Below are 27,617 nucleotides of genomic sequence, written 5' to 3' on the forward strand. Positions count from 1 at the left end.
TGCAAGACCCATGGCATCTAAAATGCATCTCCAAAGTCACAATAGCCCCGAAGCTCACAAAAGTGCCCATCTAGCAAGCATCTGACGGAGGGCTTAAGCAGGGAACGTCTCCGGGAGGCCTGGATGGAAGGCGGGCTTCTAGGCTCATCTCTGGGAGCACTCTTAGGAGGCAGCATGCAGCGACCACTGGGTCCCGCTGCTCTCTTGCCAGTGAAGCAGGCAGCAGGTCCCTCCGAAACCCTGCCTGGTTAAATGTAGGCTGGTCCAAAGCCCGCGCTGGCGTGTCTGTGTGCCCTTGTCGCCTGTGGGCATGTGCCTCACCGCCTTGCCCTTTCTTTCTCTGGCAGGTGGAGGTGGAAGTGGAAAGCATGGATAAAGCCGGGAACTTCATTGGCTGGTTGCACATCGACGGCGTCAACCTCTCGGTGGCCCTGGTGGAGCAGGCCCTCTCCAAGGTGCATTTCACAGCCGAACGCAGCAATTACTACAAGCCCCTCGTGGCTGCCGAGGAAGCTGCCAAGCAGAAGAAAGAGAAGGTACGCGGCTGGTGCTCACACCCACTGCGAGGCCTGGAGGGGGTGCCCCCGGTTTGGGCCTTCAGGGGGAACCATCTCTGAGCTTAGGGGCTCTCCCTTCTCCAGGCTACGGGGCTGTTGGGGGACGGGGGATGGCGGGGGCTTGGGGAGTGGCAGCAGCAGCAGCAGTTCTTTGGAGCCTCTGGCAAGCAACTGACTCCCTTCCTAGCTTTGGGAGCCTGTGGCCCTCTCCCCTCCTGCTAGATCTTGCTGCCCTTTACCGAGTGTACCTCCCCTGTGTGAGAGCTGCTCCCCCAGCTCCTCCCACAGGGGCCGCAGCTCCCCCACCTGCAGCTGGGTTCCCCGTGTGAGCCACAGCTTATAATTGCTCCTTAGTGTTTGCATTTCCCCTCCTGTCTCTGCTGTTTGGTTCACAGCTTCATCCAGACACAAGTTGTGTTGAAAGCTGGGGGGAGGGGAGAATGCCTGCCCCCCTGGGGAGACGGAGGCCTGGCAGTGGTGCAATGGTGCCACCTCAGTTTGGAGATTCACCTTTGTGCATTGCTGCCCTGGAGGCATTGTGGCATGGGGGTGGGGGAGGGCTTTGGAGGCTACAGACCCCACGAAGCCCAGCTGCTAGGTGCAGCGCACCGGTCCTGCAGAGACCGGACTGTTCATGTCTTGAGTGCGTTTTCATCCCACCCTTGCTCCAAGGAGAGCAGAGGAGATGTTTCCTCACAGCACCCTTGTGAGGTAGGCTAGACTGAGAGGGAGGGACTGGCCCAAGGGCACCCAGCCATTGTCCGTGGCAGAGAGGGGGTGGGTGGGGTTGAACCTGGTTCTCCCAGGTCCAAGTCCAGCACTCTCACCACTACACCACACTGGCTCTCACTGGCTGGCTTCAGTAGTTTTGCCATAGCTATGTCTTTCTGGCTACCTGTGAGCAAACCTCAGCTGCGCAAACAAGAGCTCCAGCAATGAGTGATGGAAACAGCGGCTGAACTGGGGTGTTGGTCGTGCTGAAGAGGCCGGGGGGGAGAGGCCCTGGTTCAAGTTCAGCCACAAGCCACCAACACCAAGGCCCTGGACGCTCTTCCTCTCTGGCTTGGGGAACTGCATCACTCCAGATAAACACCTTAGCTGCACGGCGGACAGCACTGGAAGACGGAAGCCTGCAGGGGCGGAGGTGGGGAACGACTCTAGCGTAGCCTGTGGGCCTGCAGTGCGTGTTGGGAGTTCGAGAGTGCACCCTGGAGGCTAAGATTACTGACCTGGACACGGTGAGGAGGGCGGAGAGGCTCCTGGCAGAGACTTTGGGGGAGCTGCCAGCAGGGCTCCCCTCCCATCGCCACGTCCCCTTTGCTGTCCAGGAAGGGGCGTGTGTAAGGCCGAGGAGCAGGAGCGACCCCGATCCTGAACTGAGGGTGCCGCTCTGTGCTTGAGGAGGGGAGGGCTTGCTGGAGGGGGAAATGCGATCCTTAAAGATGTACAGCGGGGTCTACTGGTGACTGACCTGCCTGGGGGAAAGCTACCTGCCATACAGACCGGCTGAAGAAGCAGAAGGCGTGGTCTGCTTGGCCCCCAGGATGTTGGGGAGGGTGGCCCCAGAGGGACACTGAGGCTGCTGTGCAGGAGGTTCAGAGAGGGCTCGCCAAAGGGCTGCCACGGGTGCCACGTGCCAGGCCAGCTAGACAGGAAGAGGTTAGGCAGTTCCTGGATGGAGCTGTCTCAGCCAGCTCAGAACAGCTGCAATGGCTTCCAGTTTATTTCTGTCTCAGGGGGCTGGTTATGCCCTTTAAAGCCCTCCCCAGCTTGGGACCCACATATCGGAAGGACGGCCCTCTCCCATGTGCCCCTGTGTGCCAACTGTGTTCCTCGGGCTGCTGCCTACTAGCGGTTCCCCCGCTTAAGATAGGCTGCCTGGTGTCAAGCGGCACCCGCCCCTTTTCCACTGTAGCTCCCCCTTTGTGGAATGCACTTCCTGAAGAGGTCGGGGGGGCGGGGGGCAGCGTCTCTAGAAATCTTCAGGAGGAGCTGCAAGGCCATTTCACTTGCCAGGGCTTTCATGGGATGCAGACTGCAGGACTTTGTTGGTGGCTCTGGTTTGTGTCTTTTAAGTTGTAACGTTTTAACTGTGAGCTGTCACGAGGCAGGGGCAGGTAATGGCAAACCCCTTCTGTTAGTCTCTTGCCACGAAAACCCCACCAGGGGTAGCCATTAGTTAACTATGTCTTGAAGGCGCTCTCCACCAGGAAAGATGGGATATGAATAAACACACAAACAAATGGGCAAGGGGGTGATGCCAGAGGAATGATTTGGTTGGTTGGGCACTGGGGAGTTTTTAGGGACAAGCTGAACCTGTACAAAAAACACAGGCTTCATCAGAACGGAAAGGGAACCAGGCTGCTGGCGGGCAGAGCAGCTTTTAAGCTAACTCCTGGGGGAAATCCTACTGGAGCTGGAGGGCCTTTGCTTCAAGGTGCTTCCTTCCTTCCTTCCTTCCTTCCAAAGGGAATCTGGATGGGAATGAGCTAAATCTTGACAGTGAGGGCATGTTGGAACGGAAGCGGCTGAAGGGGACCAAAAGAGGAAGCGCCCACATGCCAGAGCCCTCTGAGCCAAGAGGGAGGCTTGGTGTTAGAATGAGAACGTGGGCGCAAGGGGGCTTTCAGAAGCCTGGTGGGGCAGAGAAATCCGTCGGGGGCAGCTGCCCCTGGCCATAAGCGAGAACGGAGGGCGTGTCGGGGTGGAGTGCCTCTGCAGGCAGGCAGAAAATCCAGCAGAAGGCTTGAGAGGAAGGGCCCCCCACGGAATCACTGGGGTGGAAATGGCAGGGCTCGAAAGGAGGCTTGTCCCGGGAACATCCTCTCAACAGACTGAGCAAAGGTCTGAAGCGATCTTCGAACGGAGGAAGAACAAACAAAGGCCGCCAACCTGAGGAGAAAGTTGGGGTAACAGTGGCTGACTTGAGGGACCCTCCCATTGGACAGGCAGATGCGCGCTCCTGAGGAAGAGCAACGATTCCTAGATTTTCTGAACGGTTGTGCCTCGTAGCCCTCAGTCATAGCCAGTCCTGCATTTGGCCTTGAGTGGTGCTCAGCACCTGTATGAGGTGCCAGCATTGTTGCACTGACTGGGAACAGCGATCACACATTTGTGGGAAGCACAGCCCCCTTTGATTTCAGAGCAGGAGGCTTTGTGTATTTACAGCATTTGTAGTCCATCTTTCTCACTGAGACTCCAGGTGCATTGCAGCTAAAGACAATGCGCTAAGAACAGTATAATACACACAACCAAAAGATTGGAGAATGTTGCACAAAGAACAAAGCAGGCATTACAAGATTGGAGAATAATGCAGCGAAACATTTAGAAAAGCTAGATAGATTACAAAATTAAAGAACAATGCTCTAAAAACAGTGCAGTGGTCTGAAATTCAGCATAACGTTTTCCACCTGAAGCATAAATATGCCGGTACTTCTAGTTGGCATTCCAATATCAGACCATTAATCTTCCGGCAAGAGTCGCAGTCAATATTGTCTCTGATTCATGTAGGTAGAGTTCACACATAAATACTATTAAAGAATATTTGCCTACGTTTCATCCTCTACTAAACATATCTGTAACACATTTGACATTCACTTACAAGTCTATGAAAGCACCAGCAGTTAATTCTCCACAGATGATTATAAAATCAAGAGAGCTTTCCACGAGTACAGTATGTGCCTCTCCCAACAGTGGGTAGATTCAGAAGGCAAAGCTCTTTGGGACACGCATACTTGTGCGCTTTCCAGACACCCCTCATCCCCAACTGCCCCTTCGTTCTTGGCTGATTAACTATTTCTTAGGCTTCCAACATCTTACAAAGTTTTCTGGGCTCATATATCCCCTAAAATGAAATGAATGCTTTCTTGCTACTTTTAATCACAATGAGTTTCTCTTCAATCTGCCTGTTTCTGAGCACTGGCCCCAGATCGCAGATCAAGAAATCTGCATCATGGAGCCATGTGCAGACCCCCCCCCCGGGGGGGGGGGTTGCAGAAAAATCCAAAAAGTAGAAAGGGAGTGAAAGGGAGGTGAAAGCTCCCCAATTTAAAGAGAAAAATCTTCTAAGATAGAATCACAAGCTTGCAGTTGCCATTATGGGGGTTGCCAAGCAACCCCCATAAGCAGCGCCACAGTGTGCGGTGGTGGTGGCAGCCAGAGAGGAGGAGGAGGAGGAGGAGGAGGAGGAAGCTGCAGTTTGATGAAAGAGAGAGAGAGAGGCCACAGCAGCAGGATAAACAGAGCTGAGCGGAAGAAGAGGAAGAGGAGGAGGTAGCAGCAGTGGCGGGGTGAAAGAGGCAGCGGGAGGAGGAGGAAGGGTCTTGCCCCCTCAGCACGTTCTGTTTCCGCCACCCTGGTCTCCTTGTCACCACGGCCCAGGTGAGGGAGATGCTTTGCCCTCTAACCCACCCCCATCAGCTGCCCAGCAGGTACAGTGAGCAGCTTACAAAAGAGAGTGCCAAGCCTTTGGCAGGGACGGGCATACTCCCTGCCCTCGGTTCCCAGCTTCTAGCCATCACTGCCTGCTGGCTGATCGGTGTGCTCCCCCACCCTTCCAGCAGATGGCAGCAGCAAAAGGCCTGGAGACTGGGGACAGAAGGACAGAAACGTCAAAGGGAGAGAGAAGGAGAAGTGGCAGTGGGAGGGCTGAGGGCAAGCCGGAGGGGAGGGGAGGGGATGTCCTTGCACGCCCACTTGGCCAAATGGTTCTCGGATGGCCACAAACCATGACATCACATATTTGAACTGTTTCGACGATCATCCTCAATTAGGCCCTTCTCTGAGATGCTTCTGAGAAGAGACTAAGACACAGCCATGTCTGTCTTGCGGGTATTGATTGGAATCTGACTGTCTCTAAATTGCCTCGAGGTCCTGCTCTTTGGAGTTCCTTTATTCTTTGTCTTCCTCCAAGACCTCCTTTATTCTTTGTTCAGCATGTCCAAGTATCTGCTGGAGAAAACAGGCCACCTCTGAGTCTGCCTCCACCAAGGTGCTCTTGGTGATTTTGGTGCTCAAGACCAGCAGCTGCTCCTAGTATTCTTTGCCAGATATGCCACACTCTAAAAAGGGACATTCTTGCCCAAGCAGGGCAAGCAAGGAAGAGTGCCAACTCTCACACAACAAACGTAGATTGCTGATTAGGTGAGCAAGAAGAGACTATGAGTCACATGTTGCTAGAAACAGGTGAACTATAAGAATGACTTCCAGTGCATCAGGAGTGGGGAAGCGGCCAGAGAGGCAGCAGGAGCCTTGAGTGACCAGGGGATGGGAGGTCTGGTAAAGGAAGAGGGAGACTGCAGAGCAGCAGGAGAAGGCATCACACCTGTAGTCACTATGGGAAGTGTGGGGCAGTTACCTACATCGAAACTGCTTTCGTTGGGAAAGGTGTCAGTAGAACTGAGTCAAACGGAGAGGAGAACTGATGAAGTTCTAGAGTGGACAAACATGTCAAGAAGAGCACGCTAGCAGGTCCAGTTAGCATACACCAGAGGGTTAATAATAATTATAATAATAACATTCAATTGCCCTTCAGGACAACTTAATGCCCACTCAGAACAGTTTACAAAATACGCTATTATTAGCCCCACAACAAACACCCTCTGAGGTGGGTGGGGCTGAGAGAACTCTGAGAGAGCTGTGACTGGCCCAAGGTCACCCAGCTGGCTCCAAGAGGAGGGGTGGGGGATCCAACCTGGCTCTCCAGATTAGAGTCCCACGCTCTTAACCACCACACCATACTGGCTCTCAAGAAGGTAAAATAAGAAACTCAAAGGTGAAATGGTTCATCTTACTAAAACTGGCCTCACTTTTAAATGTAGTAAATGTAACCACAGTTCTTCTTCAGAGAACTATGGTTCTCAAAATCTTACGCTACAAAAAAGATGGTTAGTCTTAAAGGTGCTACTGGACTCTTTGCTATTCCACGTTGAGAGGTCTCTGAAGACCAGCAGACGGAGGGCACAGCAGGAACTGGAGGGGCCGTGTGCGGTGGAGCTGGTGTGCTCACCCCTCCAGCGTGTGCCAGTGGGGGCGGGCAGGAGAGTCTGGGCCCTTGCTCTCTTGGCCAGCCTGGCCTGTCAGGGCTCTGCCTGCTCCGCTTGGTCCCCTGCCCAGTGGCTGTCTCTTGGAATGAGCTCCTGTTGTCCTCTGGCGCAGGGGCAGCCAGCTTCTTTTCCTGAAGGCAGGCCTGATGCGTTGCGGGGCACAGTCCTCCCAAAGCTTAATTTGGCTCAGCCCAGTAGGAGGGAGGCTTGTTCCTCCATTCAACTGAGTCGGGACTCGAACGGTTCCTCCCAGTCAGCCTTGTCTCCTCTGGCTGGTGGCACCTCAGGAAGAGGACGGTCTTTTGTCAGAATGTTAGAAGAGCCCTTGGGGCCAGATCAGTGGTCCATGTGGACCAGCATCCTGCTTCCTACAGCAGCCAAGCGGTTGCCCAGTCAGCGGCACAGAGGCCAAGCGGTTTCCCCTGGTGTCGCCTCTTGGCACGGGGATTCAGAGGTTCCCTGTGAACATGGAAGGTTCCTTCAGCCCCCATGGGGCCTCCATGAGGGACCTCTCTCCTCCACGGGTCTGTCTGGACTCCTTTTAAAGCCATCTGTGCCTGCGGCCTTCGCTGCTTCCACTGACATTGAATCACACAATTTAATTATTTATTGAATAAAAAAGTACTCCTTTTATCTGTCCAAATCACATCAACTTCACTGGGTGCCCCTGACTGATACTACTAACAGAGAGGATGAAAACCTCTTTCTAGCTACTTTCTCCACCCAGGTATGATTTTATAAATCTCCATCAGCCCCCCCCCCTTTTCTAAACTGAAAAGCCCCCGACTCTTCAGCCTTGACTCGCAGGAAACGCTCTTCCACCCCTTAGTCCTCTTGTTTGCCCTCTTCTGCCCCTTTTCCAACTCTGCAGTGTCTCTTTTGAGATACAGTGACCACAACTGCACACAGTATTTCAAATGAGGCCACATGCTGGATCTATACAGGGACATTATAATATTGGCCTTTTAAAATTTTCAATCCCTTTCCTAATTACCCCCAGCATGGAGTTTGCCTTTTTCACCACAGCTGCAACTGAGTTGACATTTTCATTGAGCCATCTCCCGTGACCCCAAGATCCCTTTCCCATTCAGTCTCAGCAAGTTCAAATTCCATTAGCATATACTTAAAGTTGCTTGTACCCATGTGCTTCGCCTCACATTTACCTACATTGAACTTCGTTTGCCACGCCCCCACCTGCTCTCCCAGTTTTGAGAGACCCTCTGGAGTTCTTCACAGTTAGCCGTGGATTTCGCCATCCTGAATAATTTTGGGTCATCTGCAAACTCGGCCACGACACTGTTCACCCCCCCCCCCCCGTTCCAGATCATTAATGAACAAATTAAACAGCGCCTGCCCCAACGCCGATCCTTGTGGAAACCCACTGCTCACTCCCCTCCATTGAGCAAACTGCCCGTTTATCCCTACGTTGTGCTGCCTGCCGTTTAACTAATTTTTACTCCCCGAGAGGACCCATCCTTTATCTCATGAGTTAAAGCTGCTCAGAAGTTTTGGGTGAGGTGAATTTTGGAAGTCCAAGATGCTCATAGAGGAGACAGAGCTGACCTGAGAAAACCAAACAAGGAAGGGGGCCAGTGGTTCAGTGGAAGAGCTTCTGTGTGGAAGTGCCCGGGCTCCCTGCCCAGGCTCTCGAGCCAAAAGGGTTGCGTGGGAGAGGACGGGAAGCGCCTTCCTCGCCCTGAGACCCGGGGGAGCTGCTGCCAGCCTGAGGAGACAAGACGGATCTGGATGCACCCCGGGCTGGAGTCAGGATAAAGCTGCTTCGTGTGTTCAGAATATCAGCCGGGTCGTCCTCAGACACACGCTTGCTAAGCCGCCCGCAGGTGGGGGTGAGGCAGATCGTCCCTTCTCCCTCAGCAGCTGTCTCATTCCACACGCCTGATCATTCTGTCTTTAATAACTCTTCTGTAGTATTTATTGGGGTTCTTAATGCTGTAAACTGCTTTGGGCCTCGTTCAAGGGAGAATAGCAAAGAGTCCAGTAGCACCTTTAAGCCTAACCAACTTTATTGTAGCATAAGCTTTGGAGAACCACAGCTCTCTTTGTCAGATGCTGTCTTAAAGGTGCTACTGGACTCTTCACTATTTTGCGACTATAGACTAACACGGCTAACTCCTCTGGATCTATTCAAGGGAGAGGCGGTATAAAAGTCTAATAAACCAACAAGCCTGGGACAGATGTTACACTAGCTGGCCTGTAATTTTCTGGATCCCTCTTGTACCCCTTTATAAAAAATGGTGTCATGTTTGCTTTGGCATTGGAATCTGACTGTAATGACCAGTTGTATACACTAGTTAATAAATCGATACTTTTAAAAATTTGAAACATAGACTCCTAGGGTTGGGAGGGGCCTTACAGGCCATCTAGTCCAACCCTTGCTTAATGCAGGAACAGCCTAAAGGATGCCCAACAAGGATTCGTCCAGCCACTCCTTGGAGACTACCAATGAGGGGGAACCCACCACGCCCCCAATTGCAGTGCTGGAATACTGTTAATGTGAAGATGTTTTTCCTAACGTCCAGCCGGCACCTTCCCTCCTGCAGTTTCATCCCCTTGTTTCGAGTCCTGTTCTCTGTTGCCAGCGGGAACAGCTCCCTTCCTTCCTCTAAGTGACAGCCTTTTAAACACTGAAAGAGAGCGATCCTGTCTCCTCCCCTCAGCCTCCTCTTCTCCAAACGGAACGTTCCCGGGTCCCTCAGTCTTTCCTGGAAGGGCTCGGTCTCCAGGCCCCCGATCATCCTGGTTGCCCTCCTCAGCGCCCGTTCCAATTTGTCCACATCCTTTTTGAAGCGAGGCCTTTAGTGGCACACAGAACTCCAGGTGGGGCCTGATCAACGTAGGATATAGTGGGACAAGGACATCATATGATTTGGGAAAACCTTCCAGCGTTTGGATGAAGGCTTCTTGCCGTCTGTGGCTTCCTTGATGGGGTTGTTAACGACGTGGGCATCCTTTGAAATCGGGGGTAGTTTTGGACTCTGCAGGCCTCTTTCCATCAGCACGAACACTGAACGTTAATAGCCCTGTGATTCCTGCTCCCGATTGGTGCAAATCCTGTCTGCATCTTGCTTCGGATCTTGAGCCCACTCGGAACCAAGATCACCGCCCCTCTGTTTGGCTCCGTGACCAGGGGCTCCGATGCACAGTAATTTGTGATGTCTAGGAGCCTCATCGCTGTGGCATGACTTGAGCACATATTGGCCCAGTCAGTCTGAAGTTGGTTGAAGTCACCCAGTGTTACAGCATTTTCTGCTTTCGTCACCGCCCTTATATCCTTCTCCATCTTTCACTTCATCAGAGCCTTTGAACTGGAGGTGGTGCCAGAATTTGAACCTGGGACTTCCTGCTTACAAACCACTGAGCCCTGCCCCCTCCTCTCCCCTCAAACTGCCACACTGATCATCTTCCAGTGGGCTACTGGTCAGTGCAGCCATGTTCGGACTCTAAGAGCTCTGTCCTGGGAGAGGGCAGGCACCCACGGAGGCTGCAACGTGTGCTGCATGGCTGCCCCCTAAGCTAGGCCCCGAAAGAAGAGAGGGCTGCTGGAGCAGTGGGCTGGCTAGCCACTCCCGCCTCCCAGCAGGGCCCCTTCCCTGGGCCTGGGCCAGCCTGCCTCCCTCCCTCCTTGCTGGAACTCTCCGTTCTTCCACAACCTGCCTGCGCCTCCCCCTCCCCTGCGCCCCAGTCCCCATGTCCTCTGCTGAAATTCAGAGGGGCTGGGGATGAAGCAAGCGGGGTGAGGCAGCCCCAGAGCTCTTGCTGCCACCCAGCCTTTCCCCCTCCTGGGGCTCCGCATTTGGGGGGCGCAAGTTGAGAACTGGGCTGAAGCAGGCAGAGCACGGCGGGGCAGGGGGGTTCTGTTTGTTTTTAGCTGACAGGTTGGATGTTCGATAGAACATCTTGATAGGGTTTGGGGTTCCAGCTTCTGGAGTGAGATCGATCAGCTGTTCACAGAAAGAGGCTGCCTCCCCCCACCCACCCCCACCCCGACTGATTCTGGCCTTGCTGGGCGTCTTTCACTCTCTCCCATTTCCGCGGCATCCAGGATCTCTAGCCTCACCCCGTGTCCTCAATGACACCACTGCATATGATACCAAGCCCCCTTTCCCCTTTCCAGGTGTGGCTGCAATATGAGGAGGCCCCTGTGGAGGACGTGGTGACGGTCCCAGAGGAGAAGGAGCGCACAACCAGCTACAAGGCCGTCTTTGTCACCGAAATTACCGACGACCTGCATTTCTACGTTCAGGATGTGGAGACGGGTAAGGGGGAGATCCGGTCCAGATCTGGGGGGAGGGTGTGCCATTTGGCTGATGGGCAGAGAAACCCGGAGACGGGCTTGAGAGCCACAAATGGCTCTCCCACTTGCCTGCATGGGCCTCCCAAAGCGTCTGGGACTAGGGCAGTGCCCACCGGCCCATCGGCTGCTTCTGCCACTTGTGGGCCAGGGATGGCCCAACCCCCTCCCTCCCACAGCCACTCCCTGGCCCTTCCACACCTGCTTTGGGGGAACCATCAAGGGCTTTGGAGGTCTGGGGCTCCAAGGCTTGGGTTGCACCCTTCTGGGTTCAGGGGCACGCAAGAAAGACGAGCAAGTTCTTTGTGCCGTTTTGGGGCAACGAGGCCCCAGAGTGCATCCTGGGTGGGAAGGGGCAGCTGTGTGGTCCTCTGATTTGTTTCACCCTCATCTGTGCCCAAAGCTGCTCTGGGCTCCTTGCCTGTCCAGTGACGAGAAACCTTACTACCTGGCTTGAGAAGGCAGCGAGGCCTCTTTGCCAGTTTGAGAGCCAGTTTGGTGTGGCGGTTAGGAGTGCAGGACTCTAATCTGGAGAGCCGGGTTTGACTCCCCACTCCTCCGCTTGAAGCCAGCTGGGTGACCTTGGGCCAGTCACAGCTCTCTCAGAGATCTCTCAGCCCCACCCACCTCACAGGGTGTTTTGTTGAGGGGATAATAATGACACACTTTGTAAACTGCTCTGAGTGGGTGTTAAGTCATCCTGAAGGGTGGTATATAAATCGCATGTTATATTATTATATATTTGCATGCATCTGTGCGTGGCCTGGAGAATCCCTGCCATGGGCGCAGCTGGGGCTGCACTAGCAGGACATGCCCTGCCCGCCGAGGCCCTCTTCCCTTCACACACCTGCCCCTCAGCTTTCCCTCTTGGAGCCCTCAGATGATCCAGCTGCCCTTCAGAGCTTCATGCACCAGCACCAGGGCGGATGGGGCCATGGCCCGGAAGCAGGTCCCCACGCCACAGGCCAGGGTGGCCACCCGCAGGCCCCGGGGTGCCCAGCCCCTCCCATGGCACTGCTCAAGCAGAGCCAGTGTTGAGCCCTCCTGGGTTATCCAGGTTACGCTTTGCCCCCAGGCACCCCATCTGGTCCCCAAGTGGGAGGGGTGAGGGCGGCTGCATGGGCAAGCAGGTCACCCACACGGAGGAGGGGCCGAGCTCACTGCTGGAGCCGGGGGCGGCACCGCACAGAGGAGGAGCGTCCCTGGGAGCCTTGGGATGCCCCCTGCACCGGTCGTGGTGGGCCAGGCGGGAGCCCTGGACGTGCGTCTCTTGGCTTGTTTGATCAGAGTGCCTCTAGCCCACCTGCTGGTAGGCACAGGGAGCTCAGGAAAGTGGCGGCCCAGTGAAGTCTCAGAAACCAATGGAAGACTGAGCAGGCCTTCCGCTGGCAGCCCCCAGAGTGGTCCCTCCCAACCCTACTCTGTGGGTGGTGCTGATCGGAGAGATTCGCCTGCCCTACTCTGTGTCCGGCTGTCTGGGGGACAGAGGGGGCTCCCTAGCTGGCTCTTGCCTGCCCATGACCCAGGGCTGTTTTCCCTGGCCGGCAGGAACGCAGCTGGAGAAATTGATGGAAACCATGCGGAGCGAGATTGCTGCCCATCCGCCTGTCGAGGGCTCGTACTCGCCTCGCCGTGGAGACTACTGCCTTGCCAAGTTTGTCGACGGAGAATGGTGCGTGGGTGGGGTTAGGGTCAGCAGCAGTCCTTGAGTATGGAAGCCAGAGCCGAGTCGGAGGACGCCACAAGCCACATCTTGGCTGCTTCGCCCGCATGTCCACCCTGAGGACAGCTTGTTCACGTCTGAGTCTGCGTACTCACAGCAGCAAGGCAAACCGCGGTTCATGCCCAATGGGATACAACCCAGAATGGCTTTTGAAATGAGGGAGGAATATACAGATGCTTCCCTAACAGACCGGGATGGATGTGTTGTGTGTGTCTCTTGTGACGCAGGCTCTGCATGGCGGGGTGTGGTCAGGAGAGACCACCTCCTCTGCCCCCCCCCAGTTTTGCCCTCCTATCACCAGCATCTGTCCTGGGGGGGGGGGTCATTAACTCTTGCTCATGTTCCAGGGTCAGCAGGGTGTTCCTCCTCTCTCCCGTCTGGTGGCTGGAGGGGGTCTCACCTCCCCCATTCCCAGTTTGTGGCTAAACTCACTATTATAACTTGTGTGAGGCAAGGCGTACACACACCCCATTCCCAGCCAGCGACTCCCGCCCGCACAATCTCTCTCGACTGCCCTCATCATTTGCAGCTTGACGTCAGTTTGTGAGGGAGGGTCCTAATTCCCCTCTCCTCACCCCTCCAGGTACCGAGCTCGTGTGGAGAAGGTGGAGTCACCGGCCAAAGTGCATGTCTTCTACATTGACTATGGCAACGTAAGTGTGCCCAGGGGGCTGGCCTTTTGAGTGGAGGCCAGGGCTTCAGTGGGCACTGGCCGGGTGGTCGGCCAGTGGTGGAAGCCTTGGGTGTGATGCTGGTGCCCAGCTCTGGGTGTGCTTGAGGTGGCGGGCAGGCAGGCCCCCTCGCCCCCGCCCCCCGTGTTCCTAAGCGCCGCTCTGTGGCGGGGCTTGTCTTGGCCCAGGGAGCCTCGCGTGGGGCTGGGAGGGAAGGACTTCATCTGCTGAGGTGGGCGAGGCTTAAGCTTGGCCAGAATTCTGCCTCTCCTGAGTCACCTTATTGTAGCATTCCACTGAGGAATCGGGTGTGCAAAACCAAATAAGCACTGCAAGCTTCTAGCCCTTCGGACTGCTTGGTGCGCGGTCAGAACGCCAGGGCTTCCAGGGCAGGGGCTGCTGTTTCTCTTTGCCTCCTCCCTTGGCTAACGAAGGGAGAGGGACAGATGCAAGAAAAACAACTGGGGGCCAAGTTTCAGAATGACCTGGGGATCTGTAGGACTGCAGGATTCGCTCAGCACGTGGGGGAGGGCAGGGTAGCCCCAGATTAGCCATTCTGGAATTGAACGGTGCAAGAGGCTTGCGGGGGGAGGGTGGGTTCAGGTTCCCTCCCTGTCCAGCACTGGGGCGTCCAGACCCCGCGTGCCCTGCCTCTGCGGCAGCAAACCCCACACAGCGGATACGATTCTAGGTCCAAGACCTGGGCGGGACCCCAGATGACGGCTGGAAACCCACATGCCCCCGGAGGAGGGGGCAGAGCAGGGCCCTGGAGGGCCAGTGGGGCTTCCGGGGGCTGCCAGCAAGGCTGTTGCGGAGGAGCCCCCCGGGAGGGCGGCAGGCCCGGCAGTTGGACGTAGGCATCTGCCCTGCCTGGGAGTTGCTGTCAGGGCCTCCCGTTCCAGGCAGTTGGGGGGCGGGGGGGGGGCAGGAGCAGTCCCAGTCAGGGGAGAGGATTGCAGCCGGGGCAGCCCTGGGGCCGGCTTCACTGCGCCCAAACCATTCAGATTCTGCCCTCTGAGGGGCAAGTTGGCCGCATGGAGTTTTGCTGCCCATTCAGCCAATCTGCCGGATTTATTTGGGGGAGGGGGGAGTCCTGGAAAGGGCCAGGAGCTCTGCAGGGCAGTGAATCACCCACCCACCCACCCCCCAAAAAACAATCCAGACTGGCGCTGTTGCTGCAACACCCTTTGCCCGGCCAAACCTCCCACCACTTTCCCCCACCACTTTTTCTCAGGCAACAGGACTAGAAACTTGCTGCCCCTTGCTAGATTTAAAAGCTGAGAGGAGCCCTTTCCACAGTTTGGACCTTGGGGGCGGCGGGGGGGATCTCAGCATAGGCCAAGCCCTGGGCATGCTGTGGGTGTAGGGTAAGGGAGGGTACGCACCTCAATGGCTGCAAGAGACCTCAGAGCATGTGGTGAGTGGGGTGGGGTGGGGGTTAACCCTGGCTACTCCTTTCCTGACTGCTCCCTTCCCTTCCCTTGCAGAAGGAGATGCTGCCCTCCACCCGGCTGGCCGCCCTGCCGCCTGCCTTCAGCACTTGCGCCTTGCCTGCCCAGGCCTCCGAGTACAAGTTTGCTTTCATCCAGGTACCCCAAGATGTAAGTAGCAGGGCTGCGGCCAGCTAGGGATGGGGGAGTGCAAAAATGCACCCGGGTTCTGCTTTCTGCTGCCCTGGAGGGAGAGGAAAGAGCCACAAAGTCCAATCACTAAAGTTGGGAACTGTGCAGTAGGGAGCCCTGCCGGAGCCGAGGAGCAGAGCTTCTGCCGTTTGAGTTCTTTGCTTGAGAAAAACTCAGCCCAAGGGGGATACGATAGCTGTTTCTCAGCTACTTGAAGGCTGGCGAGGGGAGCCATTCTGTCTCCATCTAAAACTACTCACATTGGACAGAAGTCGGTTCTTAAGGGAGGTGGTGATTAGATGGGGAGTGGGGAAGCTCCTGGAAGAGCCCATTCGTGTGGGCTGCACGGACCCTCGTTCTCCAGCACCTGCACGCTTGCGGGGCAAAGCAGGGGGCAGCCCTGCAGCTGAGCTCCGAGACGTGGCTGCTCTGGACCGTGGGCTCTCTGTGTCTATGTAGGAGGAGGCAAGGGCGGACGCTGTGGACAGCGTAGTACGGGACATTCAGAACACGCAGTGCCTGCTGAACGTGGAGCATGCCGGGGCCAGCTGCCCTCACGTCACCCTGCAGTTTGCTGACTCCAAGGGCGACGTGGGGCTGGGGCTGGTGAAGGAGGGGCTCGTCATGGTGGAACCACGCAAAGAGAAGCAGTTCCAGAAAGTGGTATGCCTGCCCTGGCAGGGAGGGCGGACGCGTGGGGCCCTGGCCTTGGGCATACTCTGACGCCACATTTCCTTGCAGATCACTGAATACCTGAATGCACAGGAAGCCGCCAAGAGTGCCAGAGTAAGTGGGCAGGGGGCACTTCCCTGGGGCGGGGCAGGGCGGGGAGAGACTTCAGTGCCCCTTGGAAGGGGGTGCCGTGGCCGGGGAGTGCGTTGCCTCCAGTGCAGCGGCAAAGGGGCTTGCCGGCTCAAGCACACGCACGCTTCCAGCTGCTGCTCGTTCCACACTCTCATCTCCTCTTGCAGCTGAACTTGTGGCGCTACGGAGACTTCCGGGCCGATGACGCTGACGAGTTTGGCTACAGCCGCTAGATGCAAATGGTGACAATCCAGACAGCCCTCCTGAGTCCCAGCCACGCCCCCTCCCGTGCAGAGCTCCGTCCTCTGCCCGGCCCCTGGAACCTCCTGGAAAGCCAAGCAGGGAGGGGGGAGCTCAGCTTCCAGGAGTAGGCGGGCTCAGTGGTCCTGGACCGCAGGGGGGGCGAGGGGCTCTGCGCTGCAACCGGGGCTTCCCCTCCCCACACCGCCAGCCTGCTCCTGTCTCCAGGCGAGTGGGAGGGGAGCAACACTTGTAAAGCTTTGGAAGCGAATAAAGTAGCCAGAAGCTGGGCCAGGCCCTGTTCTTTCAGGCCACGTGTGTGTGTGTGTGTGTGGCGTCATTCCTAGGCGGGCACACAGAGGGGCCCCTGGAGCACAGCAGTCACTCTCCCCCCGCCCCCCCCATGAGCTCTACTGTCGCCACCTGCCCCCCTCCCCATATGGGCGTGGCAGAGTGAGTCACGTCCCTCGGGGAGGTGGGCCACGAGGGCCTCTGTGCCACTGCTGAATGTCTCCATAGCCAGAGCGGCCCACTAATTGGCTCTGCTGGAGGGAAAGAAGCGTCTGGGGCAACTGTAGGAGAGAGCCAGACCTGGCTTAGGCAAGAGGCTGCTCCTGAGCCAGACAGGGCTTGCCTGGGTGAGGGGCCCCTCCCCACTCCCCAAATACTAGAATTCAGGGGTACCCAGTGAAGCTGGAGGTCAGAGAGCAGTCCAGTTAACCAATGGAACTCTTTGCCACAAGACACAGCAATGAGCCCTGGTTTAGATGACTGTGAAAGAGGTTATCTGGGGGTCGGGGGGAGGCCCCTCGCTGGCTGTCAGCCACGATGGAATCCCAGGGCAGGGAGCCAACTGGAGCAAGAGGCTTCGGCCTCCATGACGTGCCAGTGGGCCCTCCTGGGGCGGGGGCACTGTGGGAAGCAGGACGTTGGACTAGATGGACCCCAGGTCCGCCGGGACCTCTCTGGCATTCTTGTCTGCAGTGAACAGGCACACAAGCCTCTGGGGTTGGAATGGAGGGAGAGGGAGCGCACAAGTGCCCCCCGCCCCCCCCCGGAGGCCTCCTTCTGTCTTGGAGCACATCTGCAAAGGGCACCTCCTACTGGAGGAGAGCTCTGTCCCAGCATCTCTGCCCCCTGCCCCACAGGCCGTGCAGGCTCTCCTCAGTGGCCGGAAGGCAACCCCATGGAGACTGTAGGGGAGGTTGTGGCATAGGGGGGAAGGGCCTTCTCTGCACACCACACTGGGGCCTGGTTGGGGGGCTCAGAGGGCAGCACCCTACGACCCACAGGTAGGCAGCGCTCTTCCTGGGTGGGCCTGGCTTCCCTCCAAGTCCAGCTCTTGCCAGCCCCACTCCTCTTGAGCAGGGGCCTGGCACCTTGGCTCCCTAGAGCCCCGTTTCCCTGAGGCAGCAGCAGGCTGGACATGCCCCCCTTAAAAGGCACCAGGGAATTACACTGGAGCCAGGACAGTCCCCCCGCCCCCCCCCCCCCGCTCACAGCCAGTCTTGGGGGCTTTCAGCACAGCTCTTGCACTTCTTCAGGCAGCTGCTGCTGCTGCTGCCATGTTTTGGCTTGGATGGGAATGGCAGGAAACCCCTGAGCACTGCAGGAGAGTTTGGGGCGGACTGCTGCTGGGCCCCTTTCTGGTTTTGTTCAGCGGCTCTTCCATATTCTCCAGTCACTTTACTATGAGGTTTAAAACTTGTGTGAGCTTCTGAGTTATTCAAGAAATGTGTAAGAAAAGCTAAGGCCCACGGCCCGTGAATACTGTGCCCTACCTTGAAGGCTGGAAGCCACTGAACAGCGCACGTGTCCTGGATACGTGGCAATTGATTTCAGACACAGGAACAGACATACAGGGCTGGAAGGGCCCTTAGGGCCATCCAGTCCACCCCCTGACCAATGCAGGAAATTCATGGCTCTCCTCACTCCCCCCGCCCCCCCCCGTGACCCCTGCTGTCCGCCCAGAGGCAAACCTCCACGATCGCTGGCCAGTCTGGCCTGGAGGGAAATGTCTTCCTGGCCCCAAAGTGGCTCAGCATTTGTAAAATGTGGACACCCCAGAAATCGAAAGCACGGCAGAGAAAATAAGGAGGGACGCCCTCAAGGAGCGCCATAAGGAGACGCAGAAGGACAAGCAGGACCTCTTGACTGCACGGCCCCATGTGGCCCAGGGGTGGGGGTGGGGTGGGGATTCCTCTCGGGCAGGAAGGAAGTCGCAGTGCAGGGGAGGGCTCCCTCGCCCTTGCCAGGGAATCTCTGCGGGGATCGCCCAGGCAGCAGGTGTAGACAAATGCGGGGGGGGGGGGGTTCCTCCGTGTGTGTGCGTGTGTGCGTGCGCGCGCGCCGGGTGCCGGGTGCAGTTCTGGTCACTGCATCTCAAAAGGGATATTGCACAGCTGGAAAAAAATGCAGACGAGGGCAGCCAGGAGGATCACCTTTCCTATGAGGACAGGCTGGGGAGTCTGGGACATGTTTATCGTGCTAAGGGGGGACCTGGTAGATTTTTATAAAATCATGCTTGGGGTGAAGAAGGTAGTTAGGCAGAGCTTTTTCTCCCTCTCCCATAATAGCATTGGAGGCACCCAGTGAAGTTGATGGGCAGCAAGTACAGGACAGACAGAAGGAAAAGCTTCTTTACTCGGCCAGTAATTGAGTGGTGGGATGCACAGCCGGTGGGTGGAATGAGGGTTATGAGCACCAAGAGCTTTCAAAGGGGGTCAAACAAACTGGAAGGCTACCAAAGGCCATGGTGAGTTAAGGGAACCTCCACGTTCGGAGGCAGTCAACCTCTGAATCCCAGTGCCAGAGGCAGCGTCAGGGGAAGGCCGGGGCAACTGTTTTGACCTCTGTGTAAGAGACAAAGCCGGGCTAGAAGGACCTCTGGTGTGATCCAACAAGACCCTTCTTACGTTCTTAGGATCGCGAGTCCAGTTCTGCACACGTCAGAGCCCCCAGCGGGAGCAAACGGCAAGCCCGCGGCCAAAGCCAGAACGCAGGACAGAAGGCAGGCATTTGCTTCTCGCGCACAAAGCCGGGATGTGGTGCCCAGGAGGGGGCTGTACCCTCGTGAAGATGATTGCTTCGGGTGTAAAAGCCTCTCTTTTTCCATTCCAGACTGGCTCATCCCTAACCCTGAGGGCTTGACGGTGAAATAAGCAGGGTGAAATCCAATATTGATTACCGAGCAAATTCCAGCTCGCTCTTGTTACGCAATCCAATTGGTTCTTAATTGAATGTTTGCAGTATCTGGTCACTGAGGTGACTCCTGCCTGTGCTGTGTGTTTGCGCTCTCTCTGCCATAGCATCTGAAGCTCGCCCCCCGCCCCCCCCCCCCCCCCGCGCATTCCTGCCGGAAGCCTGGGCACCTCTGTGTGAAGATTGTGTGCTGGGAGCCGGAGGAGGTCCCATTTTCTGGCTGAACTGGTGCAGTGCAAATGGGGTGTGTGTGAGGGGGGGGGCGGTATGGCATAGCTTGAGACTTGCTGGAGGGGAGGGCTGTTGTGCTGCTGCGCGGCCTCCTCTCCCCCCCTTAAACAGCCCTGCCTCTGCAGAAGGGAAGACCAGGCAGAGATGGAAATGCAGTTAAGTGCGGGGGGGGCAGGGGAGGCCCTCCATGGTGGCGCCTGGCCCCTTGCCAGGGCTTCCTTAATGAGCTGGAGAAAAAGCTGCTCGCCACAGCTGCAACTGGCACCGAACTGCTAGTATTTGCAGCCCCCTCACAGGATGGGATTGAGGTTCCAAATTACATTGGAATCCTGGACATAAAAACAGTCCTGAATCCACACAGATGGAAAGCCATTAAAGCGGAGAGGAAGAGGCCGGTTCCAGAAGCCCAGGAGGGGAGGCCGGAGCCGAGAGCCTCGCCCTCTGGAGTGGAGCCGGCCTCTGGGTTGCTCTCCCTGGTGCTGATCCAAGGGATTGGGGGCTCCTTGAGGCCAGGCGCTTGCTCCCCTGGCTGCTCTGGTATTTCCGGAGGGAGCGCTCTAGAAACACCAGCTGGCCTCAAGCCCAGCGACCTGAGCAAGAGGGGCTGTGGGTAGGGCAGTCCCTGGCACAAGCTCCCTGGAGTAAGTACTGGCCCCGTACTGGGCCAAAGATCTTGCCACTGGCAAAAGGCCACGGGTCTTCCTTTCTTCCGCTCAGGGGCCAGCAAAGAAGTGGAGCCTTGCGGTCCAGGGGCGTCACCTCCAGCATGAAGCAGCAGGGCAGAAGCCCCCTGGTTGGCGCCATGCCTCCCAGAATCATGGCAAGGTCTTGGGGTGTGAACATTTTGGGTGGGCAGGCTGGAGGGTCACTCTTTGAGTGGAACCAAGGAGACGGCTAGCTCAGAGGAGGACTTATGCGGACATCCTGGGAGTAGCGAGATTTGGTGCGTGAGGATTGCCAGTCCTGGGTTGGTGCTACCTGCCGGAGAGTCTGCTTCTGTGAAAAGCACCTTCTGCGTGCTGGGAGGGTCAGAAAGCGGCAAGCTGAACGGGCAAGGCCGTAGTTGGACCGCTCAGACAGGAGGAGTTCTCTAGATGGAGAGTCTGGTGTGGCCGTGGAGGTGGCTGTGGCTGTAAGTGGCACCTGCCCTCCACTCACCAGGCCCTGCCCACCCGTCCGGTAGCCTCTTTGGTCTGCCCCAAGGCAGGTCTGCTCCATCACCACCTTGCAGGCAGCTCTTCCAAGGGTTTTGTAAATATTATTCCAATTACAATGATGTGAACACAATAATTATTGAAGCATGCCCTCTGTTGCCCTATACTGTAATTGTGTTCAAATTAAATTAGTGTAGCCCTATGATTAGTACATCAATACCAGGCTGCTGTGCCACTCCTGGGCTGCCCCCTCAAGGTATTCTCCGTAGCAGCCCTCCCTGTTCAGGGATCCAGCCAGTCGAAGAAGCTGGGACAGCCCCCCCACGAGGCCCTCATCCAATGGTCTGGGAGTGGGACGAGGAGGGCCCAGAGGGGAGCGGGACCCCGGTTGGTCGGTGCACAACTTCCGCTGGGTCTGGTCAGACATGCTGCATCCACTTCTGATAGCGAGGCCTGTGGAGACAATTCTTCGGTGTGCCACTCGCCAGAAAGGAGAGGAGCCCAAAAGAGCCTGGAGCCCGCCCACCCCGTGGTGCAGAAGAATGGGGGGAGAACTCCAGAGGGGAGGGGTCTGCGCCTCCTCTTTGCACTGGGCTGTCATTCCTCGCACAGTGAAGACATGAGAGGCATTAAAGGTATGCTCAGGACAGGCAGAAGGGAAGCGAGGGAGGAGAAAGTCACAGGTGCCTGGGGGAAAGGCAGCAGGTAAGGGGAGGGCAAGAGGCTTTATAAAAAGACGGGGAGACGTAGCCCTCCCCCAGCCGGCCTGGCTGCCTCTGACCACCCAGTGGCTGAACAGAGCGGAGGATGGGAGTGCAAAGAGGACCCTCTGCTCTTTCCTCCTCTGTACGAGTGAGGGTCACGACGAAAGTGATGGCCAGTCGGTTGAGGGCGGCCGCAAGAGGAGGGCTCTTTGTGAAGCGCAAAACTAGCCTGTGGCATTCCCAGCCGCCTGCGAGATGAAGGGAAGCCCACAAGTCTAGCCATGGATGGAGGATGGTCTCTCTATGACGACGAGCCACAAGAGGGACCTGGATCTTCTTTAGCCAGAGATGGCACACCCTCAAGGATGAGATGCCACTGGAGGAGGACCACCCCACTCCATGGCCCACCGGTATGGCCACGTCAGGATCCACCCCACTGACTCATTCCGGTGGCCTGCAGGAGCCAAGGGGAGCTGCCAGCCCTTCTTCCGAGGGCAGGGTCTCCTGAAACACTCCCGCTGGGCCTGGGGAGGGCTTTGCAGGCCAGTGCCAGCATGTGCATGTTCAGTAGAGTCCCGGGCATCAAAGCAGCCCCCAGAGACAACCATGTGCTTGTTGTTGCCTGGCACTCGAGTGGGCAGGCATGGCTGGCACTGGCTCACAGGGCACACACAGACTAATGCTGCTGCTGCTGTGGGGCCTGGCATGGCAGTGCCTCTCTCCAGGGAGACGCGCGGCTGTCTCTTGAGGCGGGCAGGCACCTTTCACAAGAGTAGACGCAGCTATGATTGGTGTGATTTCTCCACAAAATGTATACCCTGCCTTTCCGCCCTCCTCAGGGCCACCTAAGGACACGGGTTCAAAATGCAGTCGCTGCCTCTGTGCTGAAGGCAAATCCTCAATTTGAATTTTGAACGGGAACATTCGCCCCAGACTGAGGGCGCTGCCGGTTTTCTGACGTCTCGGGTTTTATGCATAATTCCTAAGCTGCGTGTTTTGTAGGTGTGCCTGTGGGGGCTTTGTATGTAGATGATTTCTACCCAAACCTTCTGTCTACAAACAAACAACCCGTGACTTTCAATCTTAGAGAAAAATCAATCAAAATGCATGGCAGCGGACCCCATCACGGCTCCAGCTTTTTAAAATCTAATGGACAAGCCGTAGCAAACTTGCAGGCGAGCTGCCCCCAGCCAGCCATTAATCCCAGAAAAAGGAGCACGGGCACCGCGGCAGGGAAACGGCAGCAGCCGTGGATCTAATCCCCCCCCCGCCCCAAACATGCAAATGTGAGACTCAGCCCAAGGAGGGGGGCGGGCTGGGCTCTTCCTTGCCATCACAGCCACAGAGCCCCTCCCCTGCCTGTGGATCCCACTGTGGGGGGGAGCACCTGTGGAAATGGGAGGCTGGGCTGGTAGGGCACGTGGGGCCATGTCCTCCAGCCCAGGCCCCTCTGGACTGTGCTCTCCAGGTGGGCTAAGGGGTCAGCCTGCCTCTGCCGTGTGTTTGCCCAGGTCAGCATTTCAGACAAGCAAGTCCCTCCCTACAGAGGGCTTCCTCCCCACACCAGTACAGTGTAGGATTAATTCACTGGGCAGGGTGGCTGTTGCGTGTGGCTCCTCTGAGTCCCTGATGAGAATCGGAGGGCTGGAAGGGAACGCCAGGGTCCTCTGGCCCAACCCCCCCTGCACAACGCAGGAAACTCACAACTACCCCCCCACCCCAGTGACCCCTGCTCCATGCCCAGAAGAGGGCAAAACACCTCCAGGCCTGGAGAAAACTGCTTAATTGGTCAAGGGATACATAAGAAGCCCATCAATCTTTCTCCTTTGCCTAGAAGGAGGGAGGGGAAGGAAAAAAGACCAAACGGGGACTCTCTCGGGTGGCCCCAAAGGGCTGGTGCCCTGCCTCCACAACCTCCCCCCAATTCAGAACCAGGCCCATGCAATAGGGGGAATTCAGCGGGGGGGGGACCCTCCTGACGAGAGGGAGCACAAAGACCCTTTTCTGTTTGTAACAGGGGGAGCCTGGGGGGGGGGGAGGATGCTGGTGGGGGCGGCAGCAGCGTGAAGTGTGTGTGTGTGGGGGGGGAATGTTGCCCTTCAGCCTTTTCCCTAGCTCTGGGATAGGGTTGCCAACCCCAGGTTGGGAAAGTCCTGGAGATTTGGGAATGGTGTCAGGCTATGGATGACAGGCTATGGCAGACAGACCCCTGCCCCACTGCAGCAAGGAGTCCAGGCTCTCAGTTAAATGGTTTTATTCAGAAATCAAATCGTTCCCATATATATGTCCATAGGATTACTCACAAGCAAGGTAAGCATCTAAGCAGTATGAGCAAGATTGACAGGAATAGTAATTCTTGGGGGAAATCTTCCTCTTAACACATGTTTGCTTCTTCCCCCCCTCCCAATAGTAAACAGGATTTTGGCGTGAGTTTGTCCTGAGAACATCTCGCATAGCTGTACTATCAAGCTGAGTCACTGAGAAAGCAAGACGTAGCAATTCATAGGAGTGAGTAGTCTACAAAGTCATGAACACTGAAAGTGTCTACAGTCTGTTAGATAAGCACCTGCAAGCAGCCTGTGAAAGAAACAGTTATGGCACTGGCAATATGACATCAAGTTACAGTATGAAACATTGGTTCAGTGTTAGCATTGGCATGGATGGGGCTCAGACATGACAAATGGAGCCTGGGGAGGGACCATTCTGTGGGGTATAATGTCACAGTGCCCCCCCTCCAAAGCAACCATCTTCTCCAGGGGAACTCATCTCTGTCATCTGGGGGTGCTTTGTAATTCTGGGAGATCTCCAGGCCACCCCTGGAGATTGATAACCCTGGAAGCCTGAGAAGCAAGGGGTGGAAGGTCCTTCCTTCAGCGACTCGGCAGTTGGACAGAATATTGTAGAGTCATAGAACCCGGGGGCTAGAAGGGGCCCTGCATACCATCTAGCCCAACCCCCTGCCCAATGCAGGGTCAGCCTAAAGCATCCCCAGCAGAGACGCTTGGAGACTGCCAATGCGGGGGAACCCACCGCCGCCCCAGGCAGCCGGTTCCACCTTTGGACCACTCCTAACGTGGAGAAGTTTTTCCCAATGTCCAGCCATGCCGTGCCTCCTGTTCTGAGTCCTAACCGCTTGTCCACGCATGCCCCCATCCAGTATGTGTGCTTTGCGTGTTTCCTACCCAGGTGGAGAGCCTGGCACTTACCCATGTTAAGTCGCATCTTATTCAAATCTGCCCCCTTTTCCAGTGTGTTCAGATCTTGTCGAATTCTATCCCAGTTTTTATGGGTATTTGCTGCTCCCAGTTTGGTGTCGTCTGCAAATGTAAGGAGTAATCCCTTCGCACCCTCAACTAGATCCTTTATAAAAATACTGGGCAGCACTGGGCTTAAGGGAAAGGTGGGCACCCCTCTCCAAGTGAACATCTTTGCTGAAAGAAAACCATGATTTCAGCCCCGTTCACACTCTAGCCTGAGAGTGAATTGTAGTGGACGCAGGAGGACAGGTGTCTGCCTAAACCTGCTTAGGACTCTTCACCTGCTCTCAGTTGTTTTGTTGCCAGAATTTCTGGACAATGGAAAGGAAAAGGCGCTGGACTCTTTTTCTGGGACTGGCTTCCCTTAATCTGTTTGGGGCCCGTGTGTGGCGTTCATTTCCCGGTGGCCAGGGGACACTCTTGGCTTCTCCACGGGGCCAGAGGCCTCCTTGCTTTGTGCTGCTTTACACTATGGAGAGGGCGTTCTTTGAGCCAGGGGGCTGGTCTGTCCTGGGTCAGAGTGAGACCCAAACTGCTCTTTGTTGCCTCGTAAACTCTCTCTCCTGACTAGTGTTTAGGTTTTGGGAGGGGGGGGCGCTGTGACAGGATTTCTTTCCTCCATTGTGTATGCCTACCATTGCAAAGGAGAGATCGCCTTCATGTAAGTGTTGAGAATGGTAGTGCTGTGCCAAAATGCTTTACACAGAGAAGGGAAGTCCAAGATTCCCAGGCTCTGCCTGTCATCGGCTCTGCCTCGGCAGCTCGCCTCCCCCAGGGTGGAGAAGCCTTGCCGGAAACCAGCCAGATATCAGAGCATGACGCTCCGTGCGCAGTGCCCCCCACCCCGTTCCTGCTCTCATACAAGCGTTCTGTCGCTCCCAAATATTAAATCTCCTCCGTCAGTTACGAATAGCCTTGCAAGTCAAACGGCAAACAAGGAAATCAAACAGCACTGGATAGCGCAAAGACGGACAGCAGCGATTTGATCAATATTGGATAGAATAATTGCATCCTGCTCTAGTTTAAACTTGCAGTTCCCTGCAGGCTGTCCCAGGACGGAAGGGCAGTGCTGACCTTCAGCCACTTGACTGGACTGTGCCGCCCATTCGCTCCCTCTGAGGGGTGGCACAAATGCCTGACAGAAACCAGGAGCCAAGCCGGCCTCCCGGGGACTTGAGAGAGCTGGTCTTGGAGCTGGACTGTAATGCTGGGAAGACTCCCGTGTTCCTGAGAGCTCTGGGGGAGATCGAGCGAAGTTTTCTTTTGAGGCCCACGATATTGAGGCTACGCACTTGCGCTGCTGCTGCTCCTCCCCTGCCGGGATCTTGCCTTGGCAACCCACGTCCTTTGGACGCTGCATCCTCACGTCCTCCCCTCCAGCATCCCAGGACACCTCCCCCCCCCCCGCCACTGCCCCATAACTCATTCTGTGCCACGTCAGACAGGTTTTCAGAAAAATCCAAAGATGGAATGTGATGGCAAGGGAAGGTCAGGGGAGGGGGCACAGGTCTCGTTTAATGCACAGACCCCACTGAAGCCCCATGTTTCAGGCCTTGTGAAGTTCTGAGCTTTCCTGGGAAGGCTGCTAACAGCTGTGGGGAAAACGGCAAACGGGCCCCCTCCGTGGGGTCAGCCGGAAGGGCGAGAGAGACCCGAGTGTCATCCGCCTGTCAGTGACAACCCGGCCCAAATCTCTGGGTGATCTCACCCAGTGCTTTCATGGAGGTGTTAAAAAGCTTCGGGCAGGGGGGGGGCTGGTGGAACCCTGCAGTGCCCCACAGGCCAAAGGCCTGGGGCTGAGCAGGAGTCCCCAGCGCCACCACCTGACACGTGGCCTCCAGGAAGTGCCGGGAACTCTCCAGAGTGGTGCCTCCCAATGCCAGCCTGAAAAGGTGGTCCAAAAATATGCCATGATAGATAGTATCAAAAGCCACTGAGAGGTCCCTCTGCCCATCTCCCAGGGCCAGTCATCTGCCAGGGCGACCAAGGCGGTGCCAGACCACAACCAGGCCTGAAAACAGGTTGGGAAGGATCTACGTAATTTGCCTCATCCACAAGTTTAAGGAGCAGATTGGGGGGGGGGAGGGGGTTGACCTGCAACAATTTAATACTGCTGAGATGAGGCAGTCAAGAAGCAGAACCAGGAACCCGAACCCTGATCCCGCTGGAGGAGGACTTCACAGAAGGACATGTGCTTGCGACCGCGAACGGAAGGATCCCTCCACCGCCTCCTCCTCGCCTTTGATTTCTCCCGAATGCTTTTGAATTGATGGAGATGAGAGCCCCTCATGGATAAAAAAATCTGCTTCTAATCTTCACGCAGGTAACAAGGAAGGAATCGGGGGGGGAGCGGGGGGGGTGAAAACCCCAGAAGCTAATTACAATTAAAAGGGATTTGAATAATTTGCCAGGAGAATCAGGCAGCAACTGAAAAGGCAAAATGCAAATTGAGAAACCAGACATCAAACTGATGCCTGGAGAACGGATGGGCACCTCCGCCTGGAAGACCAAACGTGGAGAGGGGGGATCTCTGGAGAGAAGAGGGCCAGGCCTTTGTCGGGCTAAGTCCCTGCTGGGGCCACAGGCTGTCAAAGTCCCTGTTTGACCTGAGGGACTTCTGCCAGCCCTTTGTTTGCCAGGAGCCCCTGGACCGAAATGTAGGAGCCTCTCCAAAACTCAGTTTTCAGGATTTGGTATTTTAATGGAGATATTTCCAAACTTCAGTCCTTAGATCTTCACAGGGTCTCATAATGCCACAGAGCTAACTCTTGAAGATAATTGGGGGGGGGGCTTCTTTAGCCTGAGCTGTGTGCAGTTCCTGTAGCAAGCGCTTCTCTTTTCCTCCTGCTGCTCCTCTGAGCCTGCTACACAGACTAAAAGGCCTCCTTCTGGGAGGACAGGTCATCCTCATTCTCTTTTGACTCCAGCACCCCAAGGGGGGGTCCTATTGCCCTCCCCTGATCAATAGCTTGTGTCAGAACTTGAGACGGAAGTAAGGGAGGTGCCTAAATGGGACATGTTGTAACAATGGATCACTGAAACTGCCTTCACATCGACTGGGCAAATGTTGCTCGAGTCGTGCTGTGGAAAGAAGACT

General features: G+C 56.3%; 1 protein-coding gene across 1 annotated transcript in view; it reads left to right on the forward strand.

Moving 5' to 3' along the window:
• SND1 (staphylococcal nuclease and tudor domain containing 1) overlaps positions 1–16,282 on the forward strand; it is a 254,036-nt gene extending 237,754 nt beyond the window's left edge. Inside the window, exons 17-24 of the mRNA XM_054988223.1 lie at positions 348–536; positions 10,737–10,878; positions 12,462–12,585; positions 13,220–13,289; positions 14,795–14,908; positions 15,389–15,592; positions 15,671–15,715; positions 15,901–16,282. Coding sequence (XP_054844198.1) covers positions 348–536; positions 10,737–10,878; positions 12,462–12,585; positions 13,220–13,289; positions 14,795–14,908; positions 15,389–15,592; positions 15,671–15,715; positions 15,901–15,966 — 954 coding nt within the window. The 3' untranslated portion in view covers positions 15,967–16,282. The remainder of the gene's footprint in view (positions 1–347; positions 537–10,736; positions 10,879–12,461; positions 12,586–13,219; positions 13,290–14,794; positions 14,909–15,388; positions 15,593–15,670; positions 15,716–15,900) is intronic.
• Positions 16,283–27,617: the final 11,335 nt, after the last annotated feature.

Source organism: Eublepharis macularius, chromosome 9 (genome assembly GCF_028583425.1).
Source record: "Eublepharis macularius isolate TG4126 chromosome 9, MPM_Emac_v1.0, whole genome shotgun sequence".
Lineage (NCBI taxonomy): Eukaryota > Metazoa > Chordata > Lepidosauria > Squamata > Eublepharidae > Eublepharis > Eublepharis macularius.